This window comes from Genypterus blacodes, unplaced genomic scaffold, assembly GCF_046128005.1.
Source record: "Genypterus blacodes isolate CSIRO-AG114 ecotype Tasmania unplaced genomic scaffold, CSIRO-AGI_Gbla_v1 ptg000012l_1, whole genome shotgun sequence".
NCBI lineage: Eukaryota > Metazoa > Chordata > Actinopteri > Ophidiiformes > Ophidiidae > Genypterus > Genypterus blacodes.
In genome coordinates this window covers 3,274,198-3,294,025 of record NW_027466826.1, presented here as the reverse complement: position 1 = coordinate 3,294,025, position 19,828 = coordinate 3,274,198, and the positions used below count along the sequence as shown (strand labels likewise).

The 19,828-nt window shown below is 44.2% G+C and overlaps 1 protein-coding gene across 5 annotated transcripts; it reads right to left on the bottom strand.

Annotated features, from left to right (window-relative positions):
* Positions 1-238: 238 nt before the first annotated feature.
* Positions 239-18,407, bottom strand: lrrfip2 (leucine rich repeat (in FLII) interacting protein 2). 5 transcript variants are annotated; one of them, XM_076164482.1, is made up of 27 exons: positions 18,224-18,407; positions 16,735-16,888; positions 11,828-11,914; positions 11,364-11,423; positions 10,626-10,685; positions 10,456-10,494; positions 10,173-10,247; positions 8,980-9,024; positions 8,805-8,870; positions 8,513-8,599; positions 7,957-8,061; positions 7,622-7,675; positions 7,435-7,491; positions 6,897-6,968; positions 6,451-6,564; positions 5,927-5,968; positions 5,355-5,486; positions 4,893-4,964; positions 3,696-3,866; positions 3,483-3,575; positions 2,902-2,994; positions 2,149-2,250; positions 1,759-1,891; positions 1,476-1,646; positions 1,307-1,386; positions 1,105-1,209; positions 239-1,000 (listed from the first exon to the last, which is right to left on the bottom strand). In XM_076164482.1, exons 2-27 carry the CDS (start codon positions 16,822-16,824, stop codon positions 890-892), a joined length of 2,316 nt encoding a protein of 771 aa, XP_076020597.1. In that variant the 5' UTR covers positions 16,825-16,888; positions 18,224-18,407; the 3' UTR covers positions 239-889. The 5 variants fall into 5 exon arrangements, with proteins under 5 accessions (XP_076020597.1, XP_076020581.1, XP_076020574.1 ...); XM_076164466.1 differs by lacking the exons at positions 2,149-2,250; positions 2,902-2,994; positions 6,451-6,564; ... (9 more) ...; positions 10,626-10,685; positions 11,364-11,423 and having other exon boundaries at positions 18,130-18,405; XM_076164459.1 differs by lacking the exons at positions 2,149-2,250; positions 2,902-2,994; positions 6,451-6,564; ... (9 more) ...; positions 10,626-10,685; positions 11,364-11,423 and having other exon boundaries at positions 18,213-18,405.
* Between the last annotated feature and the right edge of the window lie 1,421 nt (positions 18,408-19,828).

Genomic DNA, 19,828 nt, shown 5'->3' with positions numbered 1-19,828 from the left:
TATATTCTCAAATATAAGTCAACACATAAAAGTGAGAAAGATTTGCGGACTAATAAATATTTAAACTTCACATTTACACATTTTCGAAAGTTGTAAAAAGCCGAGCAAAGACTCACATCCTTCGCACAGTTCTGCAAATTACACATTTATTTTCAAGAAAAATCTTAAATATTATTTGAAAAATGAATGAAACTGCAGCAGACACAATTGGTTCTATATATTTTCAAATGACTGCACCTTTTCTTTTTCTTTTTAAATACATTTCTCTGTACCTGTTAAAACAATAATTTGTGTTGAGCGGTGCAGACCCCCCGCCGCCGCCCCCAGTCTCCGAGCGTGAAAAGGCACTTCACGGTGAGAGGGATTCTGGGAAAGGTGCAGGGCCCCGGAGCAGCCGTGAGGGTTGAATAGTTTTAAAAGCATCTTTGTGCTCATTCATGCAACATATCAAAAAAAAAACAAAAGTTCAGCCAAGCACCCAGTCAGAGAGCAACAATCTGGTGGAGAACACGGTGTAGTACAAAGCTTCAAAAAAAAAAAAAGAAAAATCCCAAAAAAAGTAGTGACTAGAGAAATGTCCTCAGATGTTTTCTCTCCCAGCTATTTGTATGGTTTTACTTAGTTTCTGAGTCGTTCCTCCACTGGCTGCTTACCGGATGAAAACCGACGCAGAGGTTTATAAAAAGAAAAAAAGGAGAAAAATAGAGGAAGAAACAGTTCAGATGTTTGCCTGTGCTACACATTTGTAAAGTGTTTTTGGTTAGCTACAAATCAAAGTGTTACAGCTGAGAATAGAAATGTGCTCCAGACGCAAAATGGCAGTCAAAAGGTCTGAGGTGCGAGTTTAAGGGCTTCTGTGGTGTCGCTGCTGCCGCCGCCGCCGGCCGCCTCACTGCTGCGACAGGAGGGCGTTCCTGTTCGCCTTCATCTTCTCCAGGCGCTTTACTAGGTGGTTGTTGGTCATCTCCATCTCCTCTATCTTATCCAGGGACGTGCGCAGCTGTGGAGGTCAAAAGAAGATGAAATTACACTCCGTCTGCTGCACGTGTGTGTGTGTGCGTGTGTGTGTGTGGGTGGGCTGGGATGAGGCATCTGTTGTGTTACCTCTCTTTGAAGTTTCCGCTTTTCCGCTTTTAGTTCGTCTTCTACTTTCTCTGAGTTGTCGGCCCCAGCCTTGTACCTGGACACCTGACCTTCAAGTCTGTTGATCTGAACACACGTGTTAAGAGAGATGTACAGTGGTGACTGATGGCTCGCAAACTATTCTGTTAGATCTAGTTTCTATAATTGCATGTGTGTAACTTACATTTTGATCCATTGTACCCATTTCCTGTTCTGCCTTAGAGAGCTTGAACTTGTATTCACTAATCTGTCTGTTGGCGTCTCCTATAGACAGAGAATAGACGGATGAGTTTTGAGAAAAAAAAAGGAAACCAAAAAGGAGCAATTCAACAGACTGGTGTGTGTCGACTCACTCTGCATCTCAATAAATTGTAGGTCTGTACCGTTCTCCATCCTCTCTCCATCTGTGTATGTGCTGTCCACCTTTGAATGTTTCTGTTTCTCATCCTCCAGCTGCATCTTCAGCTTCCTGATCTGAGCCAAAAGCTCGTCCTTCTCCTCCGCCAGCTTCCTTAGCCTGACATCTATAAAACAGAGGGAAATTGAATAAAGTGGACATCAGGGCACTTTCTGGAACACGCAGACACTCTGCGGCATCTATGTGTCTGGACAGAAACCTCACATCCTGTGACTCACCCAGCGGTCCGTCTCCTGCAGACTCCAGCACCTGGGCGGCCTCCTGGGAGACCACGGTGATCCCCGGGGACAAGGGCTCGCGGTTGACGTCCCCGTTTGGCGTGCCGTCTGGGATGATGACCAATCCGTGTTTCTGTCGGGAAGAGAACAGCTTTAACACTTAACACTCCAGTCACAGTGTCAGCTAAACTTAAGAATATAACCATTAAACTATATTCTGGTTAAACTGTTATCATAGAAAGATAAAAGGGAAAAGTGAAACTAAAGTATGGCACAGCAACAGACTTTACAGTGTAAGTGGCTTCTAAAGAAAAGAAGAAGATACTGTAGCTGTTAAACATGTGTTTCCTGTAGCCAGGGCGCTTCTTCTTCTTTCTTTGGGTGACCTACCTCTCCCGCTTTGGACTTCCCCTTGAGGTCGGCGAGCTCATCTCTGAGCTCATCCCTCTCATTCCTAATGCAATCAAAGTACTCTTTCTGTCTCTCTAGGGCCTGGCCACGCAGATGAGGGACAACAGGAGAGGAAGATGGAGAGAGAGAAAAGGCAGAAGAGAAGTTGTATAGACCGTCTGGACACACATGCAACAACACACATGCAACGAGACGACATCTCACCGTGCACAAACACACACACACGTGGTGCACATCATGCCAACAACACAGAGACACGAAGACAGGACGCCAACATGCACACAGGAAAGAGAGAGAGAGGAACTGATGACACAAAATCTACAGATCCACACGTGATCCGAGCCAATGAATAAATGGTTTATAGTTGATGCTAAAGGTGATTGGATTTTCTAAAAGTGATTCTAGTTGATACAGCACAGACTAAAACAAACTCTGTGCACTGACAGACTCCACACGGTGCTTGTTTACTTGTTAGCTGCGGTCACAGCATCCAAACTGAAAACCCTGTTAGTGGTCCCATAGTAATCAATGGACATGCAAAAGTCCAAACTGTGAGCTGTGCTGATGCCTGAGGGTCTCCATCATGCAGAAACAACATGAGAGGCAGAGGAGCTGGATAGACATTTTTATCTTCATCACTGGGACGAACTGATCAAATGTAAATGAACGCATCATCGCCTGTCTCCTGCCTCTCATGATCCGTCTCTGAGCGGCCCTGCGGGGACATCCTACCCCGATCTTTTTATCCTTCCAGTTTATCGTTTCCTGCAGGTCAAACACTTCTCTGGTGAGGGCGTCTAACTTAGTCTGCATTCGCTGGCTCTCCTGGGGCAACGATGAAGAGTAACGACACGACACAGCACGGGGGGAAGGAAATGAGACGGGAGGGACAAAAAAGGAGCAAAGACAAGAAGAAGTGGATATACACGTAAATACATAAGCATACAAAAGGGAAGATTGAATGGCAGTGAAACAGGTTGGAAGCTAAATAGAGCACTTCTACTGACGAGACAAATTTAAGGAGACAAAGCTGAGAATGGCTGAAGAGAGACAGAAAGTGCTGAGAAGTAGATAAGATAAGAGAAACGGAGCCGAATGTCAGGGGAGACGGACTTGTGAGTTAGACTGAGGGAGGACCTACGGCCGGGCCAGTGCCAATCAATCCTTATCAGGTTACTGCAGAAGAGAGCCTCCTCCTCTGCAGCCTGCAGGGTTAGCAGCATCCTCCTCCTCCACGGCGTTAATAGAACGGTCATGTGATCTGCCCGTGCAGCCAGAAGCAATTTATTACTCGGGTTCAGAAACAAACATACCTCTATAAGCTCGTCCCGCTGACGTAATCCCTCTTTCAGTTCTTCCTGTTTGTGCTGCAGGACCGTACACGTGTGCTTTTGTCTTTCTAGCTCCTGGAACCAGACACAGAACCTTTAAGCTGCGACATCTTCACACCTTTACACCTTCATCTACGCCCAACTCCTTCATACGGGCGATTATTAAGGCAGTGCCAGGCTTCAAAGCTACTTCACCTTTGACTTTCCCTCCACCTCCCGTCTCATCTCCGCCGCCTGCTCCTCCATCTCCTCTATGACGTCCTTGAGCGTGTCCACCTGGTAGATGAGGTTGGCTTTGTCGTTGTCCAGCTGTGCGTTAGACACCATGGCTTTCTTGTACTTCTCCTCTACCTCTGTGAGCGACTCCTGGTGAAGGGCGTGGGTTGCATGTATGTCAACAAATTAGAGCGGTTGAAAGCAAAATTTACCTACATGCATCAGGTGGGCTGACTGCTACACAAAGACATGACACACACACACACACACACACACACACACACACACACACACACACACACACACACACACACACACACACACACACACACACACACACACACACACACACACACACACACACACACACACACACACACACACACACACACACACACACACACACACACACACACACACACACACACAAGCTTTCCAGTGCTTAACCTAGGGAAAGCTGCACAGACTACATACGTACTACATTCTCATTTTTGACTTCAAGGTCAAGCTCAGGTGTGAATGAGATCAGAGGAAATCCTCTAGTGTGAGTTTTTCCCGTCCCGACAGGTCTAATCTATCAGGTACAAGTGGTGAAAAATACCCACACAACACACAACTAGCACGCGTTGGGTCACTTTGGGTGAGTGACACAAGGCAATCAGAGTGATCAATCAAGAGGACTACTGGTGAAACAAGAAAACGGGGTGATGAAGCTACCGTGTCTACCAAGGACAAGCCAGATGTTACGTTTGTTAGTCAACTATGCTTGTCAAAAAACATTCAGTGTCCTTCGTAAGAGAACAAAGGGTACTCAGAGTGACGTTAGAGCCAAACCAGGAGAGCCGAAAAGCCTGCGATCTGTCAGCAGGCGGCAGGTGGCAACTCTTTTTGGCAACCAGTAGAACAGTGGCAGTGTGTTTATTTCAGCCTCCAACCAGTGAGTTGGACTAAAACAGGAAGTGAGGGAAGATCATGCAACAGGAAGGTCACAACGCCATTCAGAACTGAGAGCCCAGACAGAGAGTGGCTGAGACGTTAGGAGATACAGGGGTGGGGGGGTGGGGTGGGGGTACAAAGGGAGGTAAAGACTGGGGGAGGGCAGGGGTGGGTGGTTAGTGATGCTACAGGGCTCCCAGAGGACAAGAGAAGGCATGCTGCGAGCTCAAGCCCCTCTACCTTCAGCTCTTTAAGCCCTTGCATGTATCGCCCTTCTACATCCTGAATCTGGTCCTTAAGTTCATAGATATCCTGTAGAGCAGATGGAAGGGATGGTTGGGGGGAGGGGGGGTGAATCGGGGTGTCAGAGAGGGTTGGGATTATCAAGGAGAGAAAACAAAGCACCCGTGCTGCCGCCGGCTCAAAGACGAGTCCCGACTGGCGTTACGCGTGACCAGCGCACCCAGATATAAGGAACAGCTTCACATGACACATGTCACATCCAGTCCTCCCCGTGCATAAACAAAGGAAAACTGTTAAACCAGACAGAACAGCAAGGAGGTCGCCGCAAAGACAATGCTGTGGGTGAACTTGTATGCAGATGACACAGTGCTTACATTGATGGCTCATACAGCAATACAATTCCTTCAAATGTAGTCCTAAATACAGTAAAGTGTCAGTATATGTATGATAATACCTTACCCTTAGTTCACTCAGACTGGTATCTGGGTCATAGACGCTACCGGTGTCTGTGCTGCCCCGTCTTGACGAGGTGCCGCCCAGGGATGCCAGGGTGGCTGCTGAAAGGCCCGGGGTGGCACAGCGGGAAGATGGCTGCAAAAGAAACCCCAAAAGTACCACAGAGCTCCAGTCAGTGAAACGCAAAGGGAAGTCTAGCCGCGGCGGCCTGACACAATGCAACACAACTCCGAAAATGTCACTCGGCCGCTGCCATCTGACACCGCAGTGCTCTTAAGTGAGCCTGTTGCACTCAGCTTCGTCCTAGGCTGGGCTGCTACTGTCAGCTACTGTCCCAGGCTGAGGCTCAGTAAAACTACTACCTAATACAAATATACGCATCTCTGTGGAGGTTCTGTCATGGTTACAATGTAGATGCTTCATGTGTAATAAGTAAGAACAGCGGTACATTATATACTCAATGAATTATGCTCAGATATTTATAAAGGTGTCCCGTCACCATTAAGTATAATTGCATTTTGGTGAACATCGCTCCTCAACAGAAATACATTTAGTTTGGTGAAATGTACACTCACCCGACTAAAGTCTGAATACTGCTTGTCACATTTTTCATCCAGCTGAAAAGAAAGAAGAACATTCGGCAATGAGACACAGATTATTTTGGAGTTTGGAGGAGCACGCGTCCTGTGTGGTCATGCGTGGGGCCGTTTCTTCTTCTTCTTCTTCTGTAAATCTGGGAGTTAGTCCAGGAGTTAATCTCACTCAGGGGGGGGAAAATGATGCATGTTCATGGATCAAAGAGTTGTCGACCAAAGAAGCACATCAAACACTGAGGTACATCTCACCACTTCATTAAAATACAAAACAAATTCCAGGTTCATGCTGCCAGACGATACAAGTTAGAACCACTCAGAGCGTACTCGCTCCAACGAGGTCATTCATCCATCCATCATAAACACAGGCTGCTGTTAGTCGGGGCCTTCTAAACCGAGACCAAACATTTTTTTGTGATCGTGCATCAGTATTAAGAGAATTCATCCATCATAGGTGCTGCACTTCTTCACACACCACACTTGTGAGCTCGCCTTAGGCCACTTACAGCGTCCAGATCTGGAATGCTCAGATCATCCAGGTCAGACACGATACTGCCCCTTCGGTTGGAGCGGCTGAAATAGTCGGCAGCCGACTCGCTAATGTCCGAGAAGTCAGATGACTGCGCCGCACACGCACGCGCACACACACACACACACACACACACACACACACACACACACACACACACACACACACACACACACACACACACACACACACACACACACACACACACACACACACACACACACACACACACACACACACACACACACACACACACACACACACACACAGGGATAGAAGTGGAGAGACAGAGAGATATAAAGGAGAAGATTAAAATGTACAGGAGGGTAAAGGATAGAAGGAAAACAATGAAATGCGCTGCTATAAAACATCACTAGTCTCTTCCAGGCGCTGTCAAAAGAAGCTCAGTCCCTACAAGCTCACCACACTGTCCCTGCGGCCTCTGCCCGAGCGTTCCTGGGACACGCTACTGACAGTGTCGTCATCTGAGGAAGACTGAGAGCACAAACATCGAAATGAGGATCAAAGTCGTATAGGAGGGACGCATGCACCAGGCTCTCCACACACTTGCCGTTCAGAGCGCAAATCAAACCCATCCATCCCTGTAATAGACTTGATCTTTGGTGACTCCGGTGACATCCCAAACAGCAAGGCTAGTTCATGCAAGTCACATGACCCCCGCCAGAGGCAGAAAGTGGAACAAAGTCTCACAAGACGACCCTACTGCCACATCTTTGCTCTGCACATCACAGCAATAGAAATTCTTCATTCTCTCACGCTTTCTTTAATGTAACACAAGATGCTGTTCACCTAAATCATGCCATTGTCGGTTTAACATGGGACACAGAGTAGGGAAAATGCTTGGACGGGGCAAAGGGTAAGGCCTGTTAGTAGTGCCTGTATCTGTGTGTTGTGTTAGCTGACATCATGCAGGGTGGAGTTGGCGTTTAACGGGGCTCACCACGGGACTGCTTCGGGTCGAACTGGCACAAGAGGAGTACCAGCTGTATTCAGAGGGCTGTGGATGGGAGGAGGACAGGAAATGGGGTCAACATGACAACATGCCGGGCCACTGGCGCGACCTGAGGCTTCTATGGTGGCGGTGACGTTGCTGAAACGCTGTTCTACAAACACTCGAGGGGACTTACAGCTCTTGAACTGTAGCTGGAGCCGTAAACACCGGTGTCGTCGTGAATAGAGGCCTGAGGGCAAACATGTGACAATGCAGGGCTCAGCAAAACACGATAGGGACCAAAATGAACTACGTAGATTAAGTACATTAAACACGGACACCCTTCTATATTCTAATATCAAGTAGGCAATTTTTCCAGGCCTTATCATAGTGCGGCACAAATGTGTGGCCCCCACCAAACCTACTGAGGGTGTGTGGCTAAATATATACAATCACAACCACGCTAAGAGTCCTAATAGAATTTCAGCTTCCAAAGGTCTTGGTGGCAGGTACAGGTGGTCAGAAACTAACCATGCTGTGGCTGCGGGACAACCCTGTGCCGGCTACAGAGGACAGAGCGGTGGACAGAGCGGTTGAAGAGAGAGCAGTTGAGGACAGAGCAGCGGAGGTGGTGGCCTGTGGGAAGGGAGGGGAGCAGGGACATGTTTAGTTTAGCTGTAGTGAGGAGTGTGAGGTGGAAAGAGACTAAAGAGACACAGAGTGGAAAACGGGGGTGAATGTTATCCTAACACTGTAGGGGGGGTTTAGCCAAATGTGTTGTGAGGTGAGGTGAAGCTGTCCCCCCCGACTACTGGAGCTACAGCTTTTGTCAGTCAGCAAGTAATGTTACATTCATTCAAATGAATACAATAAAAGTTCAGAGAGATCTCAGACTATAACTCCAGCTTTGGTTATCTACTCCCAGGAATGACAAGGGAATCACTTGACTACATAAACTTTGCCTTGATGCGATAACACACAAACTACCATCATAAACTGTGCATTTAAATGTTCAATAAAGTTGCATAGCATAACTACAAGAGAGCTACAAGGTGGACAGCAGAGAGAGGAGAGAGGGGGGACCAACCCGGGGCTGGTAGGAGGAAGAGGTAAGAGACAATGGTTTGGTCTTCGTTAGGCTGCTGTAGTTCCTCTGATCATGGTACAGTCCAGTCTAGAGGGGTAGCAACATCATATCAAAAACTGAAGGAATAAAGTTCAGTTGTGTCATAGACTAAATAATTCACTCAGCTTTGTAAATGTTTAGGTGTGCACATAGCGATGTTCACTAAGTCCTACCAGGACATAGCCCACTACACACACAGCTACCTCCATGCTTGAGAGTGCAACAAACTCAAATACTGAGGGAAAACACTGACCAGCAGGTCCTTCCTGGAGTTGGACGAGGCCTTTTTATGGCCATGCAGGTCATTGTACACGGAACTCTGGTCCGCCAAGACAAGAATGTCAAAACACAAGCTAAGATGAGACAGAAGGACTAGAAGGAAACTTTAGAAGCAGTGATAACTAGACACGCCTCACACAGGTACATACAGTGGAGCGGGAAGTCTTCAGGGAGGAGCTAGAGAGGGCATCAGACTGAGGAGAGAACAAGAGTCACGGGAGAAAATCAAGCATCTGAGACACTCACAGCACAGAGCATGTTTAAGTAGGATGTTAGAATGTTAGCTTGGTACTGACAAACACATTTCACCTGCCTTGTGTAGGTTAGTTATTAAATAGATTATCTGGATAATGATACTTCATCCAGCACAATTTAACAAGCAAATCTTTTTTTTATCTCCAATTAAACAACGCTACAATAACTAAAACTCTTGTCGTGACACAACAAATGTTATACATTCCAATAACTCACAAATATCTTATTCTAACGTTCCATATGATATTCCATCTAACACTCAAGTTAGATGAGGAAAGGAAGTGATATAAGACGTCAGAAAAATTCAATAGAGGTCAGTCGGCTGCGACGGGGGAGGAATGATTGAATTAAACCAAAGAAAACTTTATTATTGTAGTATTTTCTCTGCAATTCCTATAAGACGCGGGTTCCATTTGTGGTCAGACTGCCTGTCCTTCACAGGGACATTAGTGATATTCATAGCTTATATAAGCAATCCACAGAATATTTAATGTCTTTACAGTACGGCCTGGATGTCTGCCTGTCACATTTCTGCGCCTCTACCTAAAAAAAAAAGCTAAAAACCTACCATAAACACTTGACCCTGTTGGGAAACCACTACTGGCAAAGCGCTTCACATTTCTGGAAGCGTATTATTGTTAGGTGGTGTACATTTTTCCTTACTCCAGTGGAAATCTGGCTAAACATAGATAAATCAATGTCATGACAAAATATTTCCAGCGCAAGAGATTTTTCAGCTACGGAATTCCTCTGAAGATTAAGAATTAGATTTTTGTTGTCAATCTATCCAAATCAAACAGCGAGACTCGGTTTTCCAGCACCGTTCAACAATAATATGGAGAGAAATGAAGATGGAAAGACCCACGATAGCAGTTGCATTTGAAATAGAGGTACGACGCCTGACAAATCCAAATCTTGCTCCACTCTCCCCATTTCTTTTTCCATTCGGCACTTATAAACCAATACTAAATGAATTTGCTGGGAAATGCAGTATAGGAGTGTTAGAAGACGAGCAGTTTGTATTCTCTAATGACACATTTATCACCAGTTACCACACTGACACATTCACACACACATGCAAACGCACCAGTTTGTCTTTTCTATGGGAGCTGGAATGACTTTTACTAGAGCCCAAGTCACGTAACGCTGATGAGGTCGATGACTTTAAAAGAAGACAGATAAAGCAAAGCAGAAGAATCATTTCTCTTAAGTGTTCGAAAGCAAAAGGGAATTAAACAAACTGCTTCAGCAGCGTTAATAATCCTTGAGGTAACAAATGCTTTTCACACAAGTACAAAGGCTTTCACACATCAACGTGCCCTTCTGAGAGCACAGCGTTTATAATATCAGCGTTTTTATTATATACACACCCTATAGCTGCGGACCGACATGACATCATCATCCAGCCCCTGTTGATGTGGAAACATGGAGTCACGGCAGAGATACAGACAGGGAGGAACAGGGATCAGGGAAGATTAAGGCAAAGAAGAGAGAAAATATAGCCAGACAAAAGAAGAAGTGTCTCTGTGGGGGTACAGACCCGGTGATGACGGCTGCTGGATCTGCTAATATTAGAGGCCCTGGCCTTTTCTGAATCAGCCTAGAGACAAAAAGATGAGATGGTGACGAGGAAGATTGAAATGTAAAAGCATAGTTGCTCAGAAAGGTGAATATGATCGCTGCAAGGCGAGACAGTTGCTCTGCAAAGCCAAAACCGTGCAAAAGAGCTTCTGTCATTCATGTTTATAACCAAAAAGAGCTCTAACACACTCAAACATGTTATCCATTAAATACGTCACAAAATATATTAAGTAACAGAAGAGCCAATATGTTATTCTTTCATCAGCTCTTTTAAAAAGGAAACACAGCAGCAGTAAGAGCTCTACTTCTCTTTCCTGCGTTGAAGCACAAGCACGTGTTACGCATTAATTCCATGCATAAGTGGGACCACAACATTCAAAACAATCCATCATTTCAAAAAGCAGTGGGAGCTTGGGGGAGTAGAGATAAAAGTCCAAGCTGTTTTCCTCCAGGCAGACTCACTCACCATTAAAAAAAAAAGCCAAAGGCCAAATCCTGCCCTACAAAACACACGCTCACCGATCGCAGCGTCTCTAAAGCAAACACACGGCAGAGGCATATTTGCACGGTGAAGTACAGTGAACGGGGTGAGTCAAGTGTAGGTAAAGGGGAAGGGGGGGTCGACTACGGCTCAATGCCACACGACAGGCAGTGTTAGCGGAGTGTGAGCCGGTGACACACACAATCACTGGCCTACCATCCACTGGTGGATCTGACCCCATTTCCTGGTGCCACTGCCAGACGAGTGGTAAGAGAGCTGGACAGAGAGAGGAAGTGCCATGGAAAGAAGACGGTTATGTACTGAAATGTAGAGGTGACATTTACTTTAGGGATGGCAATTATGGTTTGATCTGTGGATATGCAGCCCTCAGTTTGTTTCCCTGGGTGTATTTTTGTTTATGAGCTCTTAGGTTAATGTAGAATTTACATATAAGCTGAGCAGCTCCTCTGCATCAGTGTCATGGTGATGGATGATGACGAGCAAACTCTGTAGCAACTGGCCATGAGGAAAATTAAATACAAGAGAGGACAAGGCTGCGTAAGACCTACAGTGCAAGAGAGTAGAAAGAGTGACTGCTCGTGCGGTGGCTTAAGTGTTTGGCTGAATGATGATCACTGCCCATCTTCCGTCAGAAAGGTCCGCTCTGTTACATAGTTTACCTCTTTCTGCTGCCGTTCCAGTTCCCTCATTCGGATATCCCTGGCCTCCGCCCGAGCCGCCCTTTTCGCCGCCAGCCTTGCCTCTGCCTGGAAGAGATAACATGAACATACTTGTTAGTCATGATTGTAAATTGTTACAGATGCTTTTCTCATGGAATCCCCCCCAATGTTTTAAGGGAGAAGGGACAGAATGAGTGGAATAGTAACCTCACATGCATATACTGTGGGATTGAAATGCAGGTTTAACTGCTATTCAAAGGTTTTACTGTGCCATGGTGTGCCATGGTTCGTTGGCCTATGATTCACAGCTGGTAGTCCTGTCCATAGCGAGTTCCTGAGATGCCTCATCACCAACATGTGCTAACCATCAGTTTCAAGACAGCTAAATTGAGGACCTCTTAGGGGAAAACGTCACTAAAGCACAAACAAACTACTACCACTAAACTTCTATCCCAAGACGATAAACTGAGCCGCGACGGTGTAGTTTTACTGAATCGGTAAACATTATGGCAATTCAGCAAATTCCAACCACATGACTCATATGCCAAACAAGTCAATTCCATTTCTCAGCCTTACACATTCCGCCGCCTTTTTCAAATGATCCTGGGCAGAAAGTGAGAGGAGCCATTACACAATTTGGCTCCAACTGTGTCAGAATATGAACAGGGTCTAATTTTGCAAGGTACTTCAGCAGCAGGAGCTAATTTAGGCAAGCCCCTACACGGCACTGAAGAGGCACGTGACCCCAGAGACTGTGTACACTGTCTTTCCAATGCTTCTGTACTCCAAACCAGTGAACGTGCTCAGAAACTAAACACGCCACCATCAAAGAATAGCACACTTGCTCACGGAGCCCAGCCTTAATCTTTGACTAAAAGGCGCTCCTCCATAAATACCGTGTGTACAGTATCTCGCTGCGTACAAACACTGTCAGCATTCCAGCAATTGCTTATCTGCACAGTCAGAATGGAAGGCCTGTGGGTACGGCTGATTCCTGTTTCAATAATAGCCCGCAGCAAACAAACACTGACTCACAGTAAAGCTCAACAATTACCCAAAAACTCAGGTTCTTTTAGCTCTGCAATTTGTCTAACTGACCCCTGATTTTTATGACGTTCAGTTTTATGTTTTCATTTGTGGCATCTTGCTCTTATGATGGCAGTTCAGCCTGTGTTGCGTTAGATAAAACCTAGGAAGAAAGCCAGGTTCTATAAGTTTACCTAAAGATGACCATCGTAACCATGTTGTTTTACAGCATTGAGATAACTTATCTTGAGAACCGAAGATAGTTGTGAGTGAAATAAACCTAAATGATAGCGCCTAAGCCAGCGGAGTAAGATGGTTAAATGGTGGAAAAAGCTCAGTTGGCATCAGTTATCATCAATAACTGATGTTGTCTGTTTCAGCACATGCAATCCTCTGCAATCCAGTTTTGGGACATTGTTGTTAACGGTCCGAAAATGAGTAACACAGGATTTCTCAAGACATAAGCTGGTCATAAGTGTCAGGGATAAATCCAGTTTTTCAAACATGACACGTATGTCCTCAATCTCCTTGTTTGTTATGATACAGTGTTTGAGACAATGAGTGCAGTGCTACTTCATCACTGTCCAGTATGCCTCGCCCTCCTCTTGGAGTCTAATGGTAAAGGAAGCAGCTTGCCTGCACTGTACGACTCAGCACCAGAGTGGAAAAGAGTAAACATTGTAATGCAGAGATGCAGAAAAATGCAATTAAAGACATAACTTTCACAGTTTCAGCATGTGAATTGTTTATTACATTAATTATTTAACTACATTCCATTGCAAGCATTTTTATATTGAATGTCACAGTCTTATTTCTGGGCATCTGTCAGACACCAACATTAAAGTGAGTGACAGTGATTCTGTCAATACTCATTTTTTATGTTTGCCTGTCTGAGCAACTGTCGTACCTCATCATAACAAGTCTCAGGCCTACAAGGAAATGTCCATTATTGCATTGTGATTCTGTACATGGAAGAACTATGTAAAACTTGAGAGTGCATTAAAATGAGCTAATGAGTAAGCAAGAGAGATGGCTGGCCGTCTGCCTTGCACCTGTTGGTCTGTTTGACAGTATGACCTGCTCTGCACAGCAGCACAGCTGAGCTCTCTGTCTCTGTCCTATCTATAGCCTGGCCCATCCGGCCCCAGCACTCTGAAAGACACATCATGGGACTGTGTGGGTAACCTGAGCACCAGAAGAGTACCATCATACACACATCCAAGCCCAGAACTCAACCGTGACATCACCTGGATCACTCTGACGCTCAAATCCTACACGCAGATAGTGTTATTAAAAGGTTGGATACAATTCCATTACCATCGTGCAACTTCATTTAATATTCTGAATCATGTTGCTGGCAGCACAATTAAAACCAATCAATCAATTTACTAAAATCTTACATTAAATGGTAAATGTATCACTCAATGACATACAATTAAAATGGAAGGTAAATATGTACATAGTTTCCAGAATGACGCTGTCCAGTCCCTATAGATGCGCTAAACTAATCTATGCTACATAAACAACTAACCTTTGAGTCTCTCTTGCAACAGTAACAATGTACCATAACACTAGACCTTGAAGCTGTTGTTTTTCACAGCCTTTCCAGTGGAACATTAACAACACAAAAAAGGTTTTAGGCTATTACACAAGTGGTATAATAAATTACAAGAGCTGTGAATAAGCTTGATTTGTTTGGGGCTTAAGTCGGATTAAACTCTCAGAGCTTATCTACTCACCAGACACTGAAGCACCATCAGTTATTGACAAAAACTGTGTTTTGTTCGCATAAGCCAGTGTAACGCCTAAGCCGTCGCCACTCAATACAAGAAAAAGGTCACTTTGCATTTTGACTTCCTTGATCATATCACAAATGATATCATTCGGACTATGAACTATAGCTTTCCCTTTCTCTCTCAGACACACACACCCTCCCAGTTTACACTGAGGAGCATCAATGACTTCATTGTTCAAGTTAGCTCCGATTAGCTCTCTTAGATCCTAATCTCAAGGATGATGGGTATGGGATGATCATCCAATTCCAACACTTGGCCTTGGTCAGATTTGTAAGCAAGCTTCTGGTATTCAAAAGAACTGACTACTCAGTAATGCAAGAGGCCTCAGAAGTAGGCTGGTGACGGCGCAGGCTCAAATTCACAGTCATTCATAGCGGAGAGCCGTGCCAAGCACAGGCAGGCAGACAGACTCTGCGCCCTTTCAGCCAAGACCAGACAACAGGAGAAAGAAGCGGCTGTGTTTTAAATACTTGTTTGGGAGGTCGGCGATGAGTGAGAGTTAAACACTGACCCTGTGAACTCCCCATTCACAGTTGATCTAATCTGCAGCTTGCTCCAGAACGAGATTCAGATTTAGGACCTGACTGGGAGGGTCAAATGACTCATGTTTCTATGATCGGCCTGCATGACTATAAAGAGAGCAAATGGAGCCTTGTGCTTAGTGCCCAAGTATGAGGCACAGAACAACTCTCAATGAGCACAGTTGGAGAATTAAAAAAAAAAAAGGAAATAAAGTAACATTTTTTCCCATTTTTAGGAAAAGTTTATTTAGTCAGTGCTTCATTTTTTCATTGAACCGATAGTCATGAGCTGGTTGAAATATTTGGACATTTTATACTTTTTAAGCATCAATCCCAAATTAAGGAAATAAAGGAAGATTTCTCTGGATTGAATCCTTGTCCTGTGAATCGGTCATTAGCCCCTGGAAGTGCTACATTTTTACATGTAACTACAAAATATAAATCCACAAATTCAAAAACCCTAACAAAACCTACAATGAGGTAATTTATGTAGATGTATGCCAAACTTGAAAATAACTTTCAAACTGTCAAAATTGTCTCTCTGTTGTATGTTTTTAGTCACCCAAGAAACGAGCGAAGGAATGGAATCCCTGTTGGTGAACAAAACGGAATAATCCCGGGGCATGTCATTACAGGCCAGGCAGCGTCTCTCCTCTGCTGTTGTTTTCCCCCCCACACGAAAGCTCTGCAAGTCAAGTCAGCCTCTGTGGTCCAAAACCAGCTGCCTCCACTTGCTTGGGCTGAGACATGAATCAACTGGGAAAACCTGAATATCCACATATCAGTCTATGCTTCACTGACCAGTTTGCTGACACAACTTGAGCTGTGTTTTCTGACCGTTACACTTTGGATCACCACGGACGCTTGATAGAGTCAGTTGATCTCCTCTCTCTGACTAAAACACTGGATTTACATAATGATTACAGCTATTTCATATCCCTGCACTAGACCATTGGTGGTAAACACTCCCAGGTGGAAGAAAGTACAGAGGATGAAAAGCAGAGTGGCATGAACATCATAGCATCAAATTGTGACCGTACCAATCCCAGTTCCATGCAACATCAACAAACTCTATAGTGTAACTCTGTACTTTCTGTACATATATTACATGACAAACTATCTGCCATTCTGTTGCCTACTGTGTTTAAGTATGTATCTGGACCCTCTTACTGCATGTACACACAGATAACTGTCAGAACAACCTGAAGAGTGCAGTTTTATTCCAAACTACTTTGATCATGTCCAGACTGACGTCAATCCCGCCCATGAAATAGTTTTTGAAGTAGCTTCTTATTTTATGACTGCAAGTGAGCAAGATTATTGCTGGTGTCTCAAAGATAAAAACTGGACTAAGTACACATTGAATATATAAATGTTTTTCAGTCTGTTCGGCAGCACTCAGGTACATGCAGCAGGTAGCAGGAAGAAGACTAATACAAAACTTTTAACCACCTAATATCAGGCGAGTGTGGATTAATGCAGTGATGTACACGATATTGATCTGAGATTCATCTCAGTAGGCTTCCACAAAGGGAACCGAGATTGTTTTGGAGTGTGCACTTACCTCTCTGGCAATGCTACTCAAGGCCTCATCCTCTGCCGAGAACCGATCCTTAACAGGGGCACGTTTTCTACCGGTGCCTTGTGTCCCCATCTTGTCTGTACAACTGTAGCTCCCCCAATGGTGTTTAGGCCGAAAACCAGATCAAGGTAAATACCTGGGCACAATAAAACAGGGGATAAGAATGAAACCCACAACAAATTGCATTCAGCTGTAACGCAAACAAGGAACAATGATTATGGAGTCGGCACAATAATCTAACCTATATGTTAGAATGTGGCAACATAAATTTCCGATGGCATTGCAGAACATGTCCCAGTTTCAAACGCGTCATTATTGCAGGGTGCTCTCTCTTCGGTTAAACCACACACACACACACACACACACACCCCTATCTCTACCTTCCATTCCAGCAACAACAAACGGTCTCAGGCACTTCTCTAAGGGCTTTCGATAAACACTTGTGGCTGACATGAACCAGCTTTAGATGTGACATGCAAGAGCACTGCAAACTTTTAAAACAGTGCCTGGCTGCCCATAATGCTCAACTAAAGGACAGCTATTAGGTTACTATGGTTTCAATAATGATAAGTTATTCACTTCAACCTTATAGGATCAGTAATGGGCCTCGCATTATCCATTTCTCAGTGAGTAACATTTAGCAACATGTCATTTTAGCTGTGTTTGATGGACAGACAGCCCATAGGAAAAATTGACACATCAGTTTGCATGTGAAAAAAGTAAAAGTGAATTGGCACAAAGAGGGCAAAACGACAAACTTGAGCCAGATGTGGACTCTAAATGAGTCAGTGGACGCAACAAGGCGTGGATTTCATAAGCTAACTATTCCTACAGGGAGCTACAGGTCTGACCAACTCACTACAGAGTTAGCTCCCGAGCAGAAATAGTGAATTGCTATAAATCGTAAAAGCACTGAAATGAGATCTATTGGAGTTGAGCTTTGTTAAGAAAACTAACTATTTCAACTGCTCAAACATTCGCTAGCGTTAACTCTGGTATTTCATGTAGTTTTAAATCAATGAACAAACTAGCCCAATGCGCCATTGGCCTTTGTGAAAATGAAATACATCTTAAAAGCTTTGGATGAGTGAATTGCGCCTTTAACGTTAGCTAGCGAATTGAATATAACGTTAACTAAGGTTAGCGAGCTCACTGGTAGGCTAACTAGCATCTCAAAATTCCCAATAAAAAGTGTTCAATTTTCTATAACCACAACATTTCCTAATCTGGTTCTGTTTAATGTGAAGCTTAAAAAAAGGACAAATGCCCGGGCGTGTCCTCTCCGAATCAATGACCCCCAGCGCTGAAGGCAACCCTTGGGAGGCGAGGCTAGCTGAGCATTTTAGCTGGCTAGTTTGGTTAGCCACCAGTGCTAACCTCGACTCTCCTGAGACAGACGGGGCAACCTGGCACTGATCCTCGCGTCACATTTTCCAAGCCCCCAAAATCAGAAACTTTACCCTCGCCGAACCTTTCAACCAGGGTCGATACTTCCACGGCGTAGTCCCTTTTAAAGTGGTGGTTTATGAGAGAGCCATTGAGCTTCTCTTCAGAGGTTGGCAGTGTTTTTGTCCACACTGACAGCTGTCATCAGTCCGCCTTCCCACCGCTCTCCCAGCCCTCTTTCCCCACTTCCACACACGGCGGAGCTGCGAGGTTCCCGGATGTTGGGAGAAAATAGGGTGTGATGCTGCCTTCAGGTTCTGTCAGACAATTGGGACGTCCAGCCAAATGACGGGCAGTGTATTTTCCACGTAGTGATATCACTGTATGTATCACTACTACTCTATATAGATATTAGTTTATGTTTTACGGACCAGGGGAAAAATGGTTTTATTTCGAGGGCTTGGCTTGGAATGGAAGCTGTTTCAACATTTGATAACACAAGCTGCCCGCACTGTCTTTCAGGTTAAATATTCTATAATGCATTTGCACACAATACACAGGTTACAATCTACATGTCACAAAAGTGCAGTTAATAAGAGATATTTTACAGTAACATCCGTCCTGTTTTAGGAGGAAAAACTCTGGTGTAAGTTACAATATTACTGACGCTGCGTTCCATTTATGTACAAGGCTGAACTTGTCTTCGGTGAGGATAAACCCGGCCTTTTCCTCATCCACATCTTATTGTTAATCAAGGGACATTTCGCCAGTAGAGGGCACTGTTTAATAGCTTTCAATCAAACTCCCGTGCCGCAGTAAATACTTTTAAAGGAAGACAACTGATAAAATAAAGTGTTTATTTTTGAGGAAATATCACAAAACTGATCATTTAATTAAAAACAATTAGAGGGGACTTTTTTCTTTTTTTTTTTTACACCTTTTAATCAAACAGTGAGCAGTGCAATTACAACTTTTCTATTGAATACTAGTAGGTTTTAATACCTGTCAAATATCTCCCCCCAATATGTGATAAATGCGTGATAAATACAGTGCAGTATTTTAAATGTATTCCCTTGCTTTCAATAGTGGCGTACGCACAGCCATCTTGAGCCTAGAACCATGTGTCCAATTGAATAAAGCTTCGAATATTAAATATAGTATATTGACATTTGAAAGACATAAAAAAGGTCCACCAGTGAGTTGTTAAATGTAAAACATATAGTTTTAAATTGTACATATAGAAAGTGCATTTTTAACTGACATACTTACAACTGCTACTACCAAATGTACCTACTATTCATAGTGTTAACTCTTAATAACCATACCATACTTTCCAAAAACTTGTAACCTCTGGCATATGCTATTTAGATTTTGTCCACCAGAGGTCAGTAATAGATAATGATTTCGTCCCAGTGTCTCTTCTGTAACAGACTGTGGTACTTGTTTGGACACAAAGAATTAGCTTGTTTTGATGAAACTAATGAGAGTCAAGGATATACTCAAAAATGTCCAAGGTGTCAAACATCATTTCAAATAATTTTCCACCACATTCTGCTAATCCCTTGAGGCTGACGGACAGCTGGTTGTGGTTAGATTGTAAGATATTTTCTGTATTTGCTGATTTCAACTTGAAACCTAAACAAATGTATACTATACAGTATCCGTTAGAGAACATTAAAGCTTTGACTAT